This window comes from Nasonia vitripennis (genome assembly GCF_009193385.2).
Source record: "Nasonia vitripennis strain AsymCx chromosome 1 unlocalized genomic scaffold, Nvit_psr_1.1 chr1_random0005, whole genome shotgun sequence".
NCBI lineage: Eukaryota > Metazoa > Arthropoda > Insecta > Hymenoptera > Pteromalidae > Nasonia > Nasonia vitripennis.
Genome location: NW_022279591.1, coordinates 4,880,350 through 4,891,029, shown reverse-complemented (window position 1 = coordinate 4,891,029; position 10,680 = coordinate 4,880,350). Strand labels below are relative to the sequence as shown.

At 38.4% G+C, this 10,680-nt stretch overlaps 1 protein-coding gene and 1 long non-coding RNA gene across 2 annotated transcripts; one reads left to right on the top strand and one right to left on the bottom strand.

The window, feature by feature from the left end:
• Positions 1 to 2,350: 2,350 nt before the first annotated feature.
• LOC103315891 lies at positions 2,351 to 2,833 on the bottom strand. Its single transcript, XM_008206854.1, has one exon. It carries the CDS (start codon positions 2,831 to 2,833, stop codon positions 2,351 to 2,353), a length of 483 nt encoding a protein of 160 aa, XP_008205076.1.
• A 6,256-nt stretch (positions 2,834 to 9,089) lies between these two features.
• Positions 9,090 to 10,234, top strand: LOC116738622. Its single transcript, XR_004345119.1, has 2 exons — positions 9,090 to 9,123; positions 9,949 to 10,234. It is a non-coding gene; the product is annotated as an uncharacterized LOC116738622 (long non-coding RNA).
• Positions 10,235 to 10,680: the final 446 nt, after the last annotated feature.

The window sequence follows — 10,680 nt, the reverse complement described above, 5'->3', positions numbered from 1 at the left end:
TCACGTAACGTTATTCCATGCGAAATTAAAATATTATTAATTTTTGTTGAATAAGTTTGTTCTGCAATTTCATCATTTAATTCAGGATCATAAAAATAAGTTTTATATTTATTGTATAGTTCTTTAGCATTGTAAGAATGATGAAATATTAAAATAAAAGAATATAACCGAATTAATGCATTGGGGATTTGATAATTTATAGCTTTCTGTAAACATGTATCCCATTCATTATCCGCTGATTTTAAATGTAAAGCTAATGCTGCTTCATAAAATGAAGAATATCCGATACCTTCTACAGTTCGTATATTCTCAAATGATGTGGCACCTGTCACGTGTAATAACAACATACGTAAGTAAAATAATTCACGTTTTTTAGGGTCAACAAAATACAGATTAACCACTGATTAACTGATCAACTAAATAATGATTGGGAATTTAAATATATAATAAATCTCCCGCAAAAGAATTAATTTTGTTTAATTCAAACCAAGCTGTTTATGTAGTATTCACATTACGATCTATTAATTCTGTTTCAGATCCTTATTTAAAATATACAAATTGTTAATTCTCTAAATGACCGCTAATTGATAAATTACGTGGGATTGATCTTATAATTTAAATTCTAATATATACATTGCTTCGGTTAGGCATACGTACCGCGTAGCTAAATATTGTTTTGTTTCATAGTAATTTAAAACATTAGTGATCTCATTTGAATTATTATTAGATGTAATATCAGACTCATTATTTTAATCATTCTCTTCTCTAAAATCTACTAAAGCGGAATCGGGACCCTTATATAAATATTTGCCCTTACGAAAAAGACTCTAAAGTTGAGAGTTTACTCCCAAAATTGAGAGTTATATACGTACTATATTAATCAGTTTCCTTTTTATTTACAAGTTTCATAATGTAACTATTATTATTACATGATATAAGAATGCATTTGCTACAAATATTGAAGAAAAGCTACTGAGTCCTATATATATGTTTAAACTAAAAATGGTGGAATGAGTGAGGGAAGGTTAGGTGAATAAATCAAACGCAAAAAAACACAATGAATTGCGCGGGAAAAATACGACTTGCCTCGGCGTAATAACTCTCACGGAGAAGAGAGAAAAGCCGGGACAAGCGAATAGCTTTATTGAAGAAATAATGAAATTATACAATGCAAAGTGACTCTAGGATAGACCAAATAAAGAGAGAGAGAAAAACGCAATTATGACTAAACGCTAAATTCGTCGCGAGGTACCTTTCGCACGCTGGAGAGCTCTCCTACCTTGTTCGCAGAACGAAACGTGGACGGCGCGACGTAAAGCCCTGGCCGCACGTGGGTGGGATGCACCTTCCTCGGTCGCAGGACGCCTCGACGTCTCGAGGGAACCTATCCTGGACTACAGGCAGACCTTTTCAGCCCTGCCGCGTAGGTAGCGATCGCCGGGTGGAGATCGGCAGGCCGAGGAAACTCGAACGTGGCCGACGTCACAACACACGAAGAAAACACACACACAGCACACCGCTCATAATTCGCACACAATACGCGACGCACGGAATTACAAGTAGAGTCGACCGTCCTGAAAAGGACGTGAGTGACGATTTTTATCGCACGCAAATACAAGAGGTGTAGACGCAAGTTATTTGCAAGATACAAAATTCGACCGGTTCCTCGGGAGGAGCTGTCAGAACTGGCAGGCACGTGCTCGCGAGCCCCAATGCCGCGCGAACAGGAGACGCCCCTGGCGGCGCGCGAATGCGCTCGCCCGCTCTCGCCGCAGCGATCGACGCGCTACGGCGCGAAATTCAAATCTCGCTAAACGGCTATACATAACCCGAACAAATATCTTGTGGTAAACAAGCCAAAATATTATTAGTTTCTCTGACTCTAGTACAAAAATTGGAAGACGAAATACCATTATAGGAGCACAAAATGTCATTTACACAACAAATTCCTGTAATGTTTATAAACTTTCCAGATATGAGCGCAACAATACTATTGGTTCGTTTCCACATGTTGTCGTGTGTACTCGCATGATATAGCACATTTTTGTATACAAATCTGTCATTTAAATTTGTTTCACATTCCTCAATGTTTTCTTGAAGCAGTGCTTGAATGCATAATTTTTCAATAAGAGAAAGATTTACCGTTTTTCCTCTTCCATACAGAATCAAACGGTTTTCATTTGTTGCTCTAACACCACTTCTGGTTTTATATTTTTCCATCATATTCAGATATAATTTTCTTCCTTCGACATTACAATTTTGTAGTGAAAATGTATCAATATATTTGATTGTTGGATCATTGATTCTTACGTTCGTACGATCATTTATTCTCACTTACGTTTCCAAACAATCATTTGATTGTTTGGAAACGTAAGTACGATTTACAAATCTGTTGCAAAATTGCTTGCGAACTTTGCAGCATATTCCTTAGTATGAAATTGTATGATTCGTAAGGGAATGCTGACCATGCCCAGAGAGCGCTAAAGTCTTTTACTGCCTGTGGGACGTGCAACATTAAATGAACATTGTATTTCATTAATTCTTTGCCGTATAAAGTTTCAGTATTGTTGACGAAATGTATGATTGCTCTTGAAGCTTGTTCATATTCTTCACCTCCAATACTGTCACTGTCAAATACATGTATAGCATAGACAAACTCGGTCCAATCTTTATAAAATGCAGATGGAAGAATATCTTTTAATACAGGTACCGAATTATACAGCAAAAAATTCTTAAATTCAGAAGCCTTCCATTGCTTCAGATTATTTACAGATTGAGGCGTTCGTGTTATTTCACATGGTGGAAGAATCTGAGTCAGTCTATCATCAATCATGTTTGATTTCGTCCCGATATACCACGATTTATTGCAGTTCATGGGATCTATCCAGTTGGACAAAAAAAGTTTTACTATCCCGAGTAAAACGGAGTGCATGTATTCTGGAGGAAATGATCTAATTATATTAAAAACTGGAAGTAGGCTTATCACAGAAACACCTTTCACTCCATTAACAACCGTCTCTTTCTCTTCAGCTTGAATCGCATCTTACACCTTCTCCTCCACTGTACACTCGAGCATAACCCCTACCAACAGGAATATGTTCACCAGGATTAAGGCAAAATGTGCAGCCGCATACACCATTATATTGATGTAGATTCTGTAAGGCACATCTTTCAAACGAATCTACTGGTGCTAGCATCGTATGTACTTTTATTGTAACTAGCTCATCAAAACTAGGTGGCTGTCATTCAAAACCATTATCATGAAGATCTTTTAACTCATCTACAAATGGTCCTAATCATCTACAAAACACGTGGTCCTAATTCATTAATTGACACTTGTATTGGATACATCGATACCTTCGATGACTTGAATGTCTGTACTCCGTCAGTATTCCATTGCAGGAATATGTCGGAATTTGAAATAATGTTATTTTCCTTTAAGCATTTATAATCGCACCGCTTGTAACATCGGACAAGTTTTCATTGTCTGAATTATTTCGATGAAGTTCATAAAAAAGTGGACTCGAGAATAAGCTTTTTAATTGCGCTTTTAAAGGAATATGTAAAAAATAGTGCCCATTTCTTTTTAATTAATTTTGGAGGTACACTATATGGCACGATGTACATCCTGTGTAGGAAAATCCTGGTCTAAAATTCAACATACAATCTGGACAATAGTAATATGTTCGAAAGTCTGTAGAAGCAGGAAAAGATTTCAAAAACCTATATTTAGATGAATTTAATTTTATCGGAACATGGCAATTAATTAATTCTAATAGATCTTGCAATGCTGTATCTGACAAATTGTGCCGAATAGCGAAACTCATTATTAGTAAATCACTTTCATCTTTTGTAAGATTAATTCCTGGATAGATATGTTCTCTTATTGCCTGAAAACAGTAATTGAAAATAATATTAGTTATGCGATATTCGAAATTAATAATACATACATGTGTGTTGTATAATGTATAGGGCGAAAAGTGGGTTTATTTTGATGGAGTGTACAATTTAGTTTGCAGTACGAGTATCGCAGTAGGCGAACGAAAACGAGCCGAGGTATTCGCTCGAAAGTGAGTGCGCATTTAGTGCAAGCAGGAGACAAGTATTGCAAACACACAGCAGATCAATAAGTCCTCGCCCTTGATGCATATCATATTTTTTGTAAACACGTGTATGGATTTTTGCATTTTTCGCAAATCCGTTTTTTTTTGGACACGGCAATTAAATTTTCATTCATATCATTTTTGTACTATAATAAATCTGTTTCCCTATTTTCTAATAGCGGACAAACAAGATTTTTTACGTCTGATGCTTTTTATATCAGTAGACTCAAAATATTTTTACTGGACGATCAAAAATTGGTCATTCAGTTTATTCTGCTTTATAGATATAGAAAACGCGAAAATTGCGTGCAGATGTGTTACAAAAATATTATTGTATATATCGAACGTTTAGGAATTTCATGGTTATCAAATGTATAAAAATAATGTGTGAAGCAAAATAAAACTACCTCATCTCTTTGAATTGCAGCTTCATGATTAACAAGTACTTCTAAACGAACATCGACTTGTTCATCGCTTAACTCTCCAGATTCGTCAACTTCGTTCGCATCATCTTCTATGTCATTGTGAAATACATTAGCGTTCGTTTCATCTCTCTCAATGTTATGTAATACCTGTAAAACAATTTGTTACAATATTTTTAACGACTGCATTTGCAAGTAAAATTCACAAAAAATTTCAATCCTATAAACAATTTTTAAATTTTAACTGAGGCGCCTTATGCTGACAAAAAATTATTGTTTAAATAATTTTTAACATTCATAAGTAATATTTTATAAATTATATTAATTTTCAATAACCTCATTAGCTACATTTAACTGCTCATCATCGTCTACATTTCTTTGATTACGATTAATCCCATCGTTATTACGATCATCATGATCAGGAGCCTCTTCAACATTATTTGCAGAATCATTCGGATTTATTTCTAAGTAATGCTCCTCATTATCAACGACCTGCATATTATCGTCATTATTTCCACCTCTTAGATAAGCCTGCAATTTATTATGCGGAAAGAATATATGAAAAAAATTGTTTATATACATATAATACTATATAAAATTTATAATTTTAAAATATATGACTCGTTGCGCAAATTACATGCACCAAGTTTTTTTTTTTAATATAATTGTCATATATATTACACATATTATTTGTAATATATATGTAATATCGACTAAAATATATAAAACAATAACAATTATACTCACTTACTGATGATATTGATCTAATTCCCTTTCAGTGCGACGTCTTAATGCAGTATTAAATGGTATTGGTTCATCCGGAGTTTTTAGATAAATGAAATAATCACCACGCCGGCCACCCATATTTTTATATAAACTAGAAAAAAGTTGCTGTATTAGACTTATTCTTTTAGGACGATGCTTCATGTACGACAAGTCCGTGTTTAGGTAGATGGCTATCGAAATCTCAAAATGTTTGAATTGCTATACCGCATTTTTAGATTTTGTCGTACTATCTAGCGACACCGATTCTTTTATTAGATGATTAAATAGGACCAAAATCTGAGCCTTCATTAAAATGATTATAATATTACTTATTATTATTATAATCGCACCCGATAACACTAATAATTTCAAACAATATTTTATCAACAAGCTCTGAAAAATTATATCAAAATTATTATAAAGGTTATAAAGTATTGTATTCAACATATATTTCACCTGTATGAAATATCACAAGACAAAAATATGTTCCCGCCATTTTACGAAATATTCCTTATTTTGTGATAATATGTTGATTATAAGCTACAAAATTATTTAAATCGCATTTATATATAAATATTTATATAAATTTATAAACGAACATTCGAAATGTTGATCCAAGTATAATGTTCGATTACCCCCATTACACCTAGTTGTTTTGAAAATATTTAGAGAGTCAACGAACAAATTTTAACGTAAAATTATTCCTTGATAAATCTACTATGGTATAAAAATTTCTAGATGCTATATGCTAACCGTAATTATTGATTTGCAACAGAACTTATAAGATGCAATTTTTCAATTTCAATGGCTCGAATACACACCCGATTTTTCCTATTTTTATATAGATTTACGCATTTAAGTGTTATCGTTTCTTTTACTTTATTATCTATTCTAATCCTCATGATTGTATTTCGTACTATAATTGCAAATTGTTGGAATATGTGTACGATCTCCCCCGACACCGACGGCAGATCCCTCGCGTCGCAGCGACTCTAGAAGCGCTCGCCGCCAAAACCACGTGATACGGCGCTGAGCTCGGCGGCGCTCTCCGCTCGCCGCCTCACTCTCTACGAGATAGTCGAGCTGCACGCACGCCTTCGGCTCTTGTCCCGCTCTGTCTAAGTTTAACCTTTAATAATAAAGTTACGCTACGCTCTATTACTTGATACTCTGTCTTTGCTTTTTTACTTCGTGCCACCTTATCGCGTCCGGATCCTTATATACCGACAGGTTATGGGCCCAGCACGCTTCCACTGCGCGAATTAGTGAAAAGTGACACGAAAAAAAAAAAAAAAATAGAAGAAAAGCCAAGAGAAGTCGAGACGAGTTGACACCTGTACAAAGATACGAGAACGACCTAAGCTGAGAGACAAAAGAAGGAAGTCACACAGCCAACAAGCAACACGCCCCGCTGTCCAGAGCCTGAAGGTCAGCACTCGATTCCCTGGTAAACGGTGAACCAAACAAAGGCAAAAGTCACGATGGCCGGAAAATCCTACAAATGGGCAAACCCGCAAACTGCACGTAAGTACGCATAAAAATAAAAACGTGCTTATGAAACTCGTGAAGTAAAATCAGCGGTACGCGAGTGTATAAGAAAAGTGAAGTGAAAAATAAAAAACCGCATTAGAAAAGAAAAGGCGCGAAAATCGCGGAAAAGAGAAAGGCGCGAATCAGTGTTGCATCAGTTCGGCTTGTCAGAACTCGAAAATCCGAACGCGCTTAAACAAAGAAAGTCGACCAAAACAAAAACGCATTTCCGAGAAGTTCAAACGAACAGAAACGCGCGGTAAAAATTCCCGGTACGAAGCAACAGGCGAAAGAAAGGGGGGTTGCTAGGCAACCGAGCCAACATGGCCGCCTCATCTCTCTCCTGCACGTAAGCTATACGGAACGGAGGGAGAGCCGCCGTTGCCGCGCTCTCGGCTCACGACGACGACGCGCAAGTTCAGGCGCACGCAGAAAAAGACGACGCTAGTTTAACCTGGCTCGTAATAGGTTAACACGCGCGTGCATGAAAACGGAGGGAGAGTTGCGGTCATTACAACCACACGTAGCGGAAACGATACACGGACGCGCACGCATACATACGTGCACAAAAAGTTCGCGCTGAGTCAACTCAAACGCAAAGCGAAGTCAATACAAGATTGTGCGCAAGCGCACACGAATTCACGTGACCGCTCACTTGTTGCGCGGCAATTTTTGAATTTCTTAAACGCACACCTATGCATCTAGTGCAAGTCTGCCTGCATGCTGCACTGTTTACAGACACCGCGCAGGTGGGGCTGCTGATGCATGGGTAAACTAAGCAATCATTTAACGTATTAAACTAGCAGAAAATCATCTATAAAGAAATTTAACGCGATAAACGCGAACGTCGGCTTTCGCATCTAGTGTAAGTCTGCCTGCGAGCTGCACTGTTTACAGACACCGCGCAGGTGGGGCTGCTGGTGCGCGAGCTCACTCTGCAATAAATTAAGCGAAGAATTAATTCAACACAACGACTCTGGTTTATCAAAATAAATTAAGTTTGAATATTAATTACAAAATCTTTCGACAGCACGTAGCACAAGTACTGACTGGGATGACATACGCGCCAAGATTCTGGAGTACTACGACCTGAAGGACAAAGAACCAAATGAGAGTTTCTATCTTCAACTCTACGGCGGAGGCGTTTGGTTAATGAATTCTAGGGACGAAACACTCCAACTAGGTAATGAAGTAAAGTCATAAATAACAATATTTATATGTAAGTCTACACTTGTACGGAAAGTTTGACGGGCTACTAGCCAACGTAACGTACGACACGAAGTCTGTGCGGATCTGTGAGAGGTTTAACACGAACCCACGAATGTGACTTGGTACGTGCGCACGTACAGATACTTAGTCAGTGTCCCACGCTCAAAAACTAGACCCTCACACAGATCTGCCAAACCTGCTCTCGTGCTTAGTGGGTCTCGGACTGTGGGAGCCGTGCTTAGGCACACATTCCGCAAAAAGAGACTAAGTCGGTTTGGGAACTTTGTCGAAAAGTGACTGGACCGACAGCAAGGTGGCCCGATACTTGTGCACAAAGTATAGGGAGCTTTGCAGGGGTATCCTCTCAACCGCAGACTAACGTTTTTTGTATATTTACAGACATGAACATCCTCAGTTTGGAAGAAGCAGCCAGACTCCTGGAAGTGTTGAAAGCTACAGAGGATCGAGTGGTAGGGTTGAGAGGACCCGTAAGCCACTACAGCGACGCAGGGAGAGCAGGAGCCACTACGTCCACGCCCAGGGATGACGACCAGACATACAGCATGAATGAGATCACCAAGCTGTTGCGTGAGAGCACCCTGGCTCAAGTCAAGCTCAGCGAAAGGCTGGTAGAAGGAATGAAGTCCCTCGTGGAGGAGAATGCTAAGATGAATCAAAACTTCGAAAGGTTCACAACCAAGATCAGCGGAGATGTACAGCAACTGATGAGGTCCGTTGATAGTCTGAAGCTCAGAGGGCAGGATGGACAGGCAGTAAAAGATTGGCAGGAGAAGCCAACTCTTTCAGCCAACAACAAGCCAAGCATCGTCAGCTGTACACGCCCGGCAGAACCGATCAAGCTGCATCCACGAGGACGCGGACGTGGCTTTCGACCAGCAAACCGCAATCCGCTCACGCTCTTGGCTCCTGGACCAAGGGAGTTCGGACCTGCTGAACCCAGGTGCTCGTCCACACTAGTGGCCGACTCGTACGAATGGAACGAGAAAAATGAAGTAAGGAGAGAACAGTCGCCATATAAAGATTGGCGCGTTGAATCCGTCGAACGTCTTGGAATCGCGCTCGACGATTTGAATGTAAGTAGACGTTTTTCTGATCAAGACTTAACGCAACTGAATAAGCTGAATTTGTTCAAGTCAATGAACTCAGGTAATACGAGTATAAATGACGCAAAATTGAAACAGATTAACATCACGCGAATGTACAAGTTAAAATTAGATTCGGAATTTGCCCCCTTTGAGGATTTCTTATTCTCAGAGCTAAAGTCGCGAAAACTGTTCTACGTCTTCGAAAAGAACAATCAAAGTCTGATCTGTCCAGATGAACTCGAACACGATAAGAATATCATACGCGAGATAATTCTGAACAGAATTGATGATAAGTATCACCTATACACGATGAACATAAAAGATCCAGTTGAATTACTGGATAAGATTAAAGAAATTAAAAAGAATGAATTGAGAATTAATGCTCATACAGCCCAGAAACGACTCTTCAACTTAAAGCTCAACAAAGATAAAGAAACGGCCTTTAACTTCTGCTTGAGGTTTGAAGACCTCGTAAGAAAGTATGAAAGTAATGAAGGCATAGAACAAATGAGCGATACGGCAAAGAAAAGTCTACTGTTCAACGCAGTAGAGCAAGCCTACCCAGAGATCATTACGGCAGAGAACGTTGCAAGCCATGGTACGGGTAGGAAATATACTTACAATGAACTAAAAGATTTAATTTTCCAGATTGATGACTCGGAAGCAGACTCAAAGTAAGAAAATTGTATCAGCTGAAAAAGCACAGGGTGAAACAGAAGGCCTAAACATATACGACCCAGATGCACTGATGACGTTTGGTACGTCAGAATCAGAAAAAATTGCTAGGAAATTAGCAGATCTTTCATGTTACAGAATAACTAAGGGTCAGCCTGGAAACGATGTCGAGGACAATCGGGAGGGAGTGTTGGAATATGTGTACGATCTCCCCCGACACCGACGGCAGATCCCTCGCGTCGCAGCGACTCTAGAAGCGCTCGCCGCCAAAACCACGTGATACGGCGCTGAGCTCGGCGGCGCTCTCCGCTCGCCGCCTCACTCTCTACGAGATAGTCGAGCTGCACGCACGCCTTCGGCTCTTGTCCCGCTCTGTCTAAGTTTAACCTTTAATAATAAAGTTACGCTACGCTCTATTACTTGATACTCTGTCTTTGCTTCTTTACTTAGTGCCACCTTATCGCGTCCGGATCCTTATATACCGACACAAATATTTATAATATACAGTTATATATTGACCAAACTTCACAACAAATGTATACAAAACTATTTTAACTGAGTTTATTTAGTTTTGGTTAGTCAGTTTGTTTTAAATTATCGCGGGCTTGACACATTTTAGTAAAATATAAAAGTATATGTATCTAAAAAAATTGCACTTTTTGTTATCGGTAGTATAAAAAATCCATAAATGAATCGTACCGGAAGTTATCCACACTGGACAAATCTCGTATATATACATTCATCATTATTTTTAGCTTCGACGTATAAGGTATACAATTATACATGCTTACTAAAACGCGAATTTTTCAAAGTGTGTCTAAAATGGTTTTACGTAAGGTACAGCAAATTTCATCTCGAGAAAATGACAGA

Excerpts from the sequence above, each read along its gene's own strand:
- LOC103315891 (XM_008206854.1), bottom strand. The coding sequence starts at position 2,833 with ATGATTGATGATAGACTGACTCAGATTCTTCCACCATGTGAAATAACA.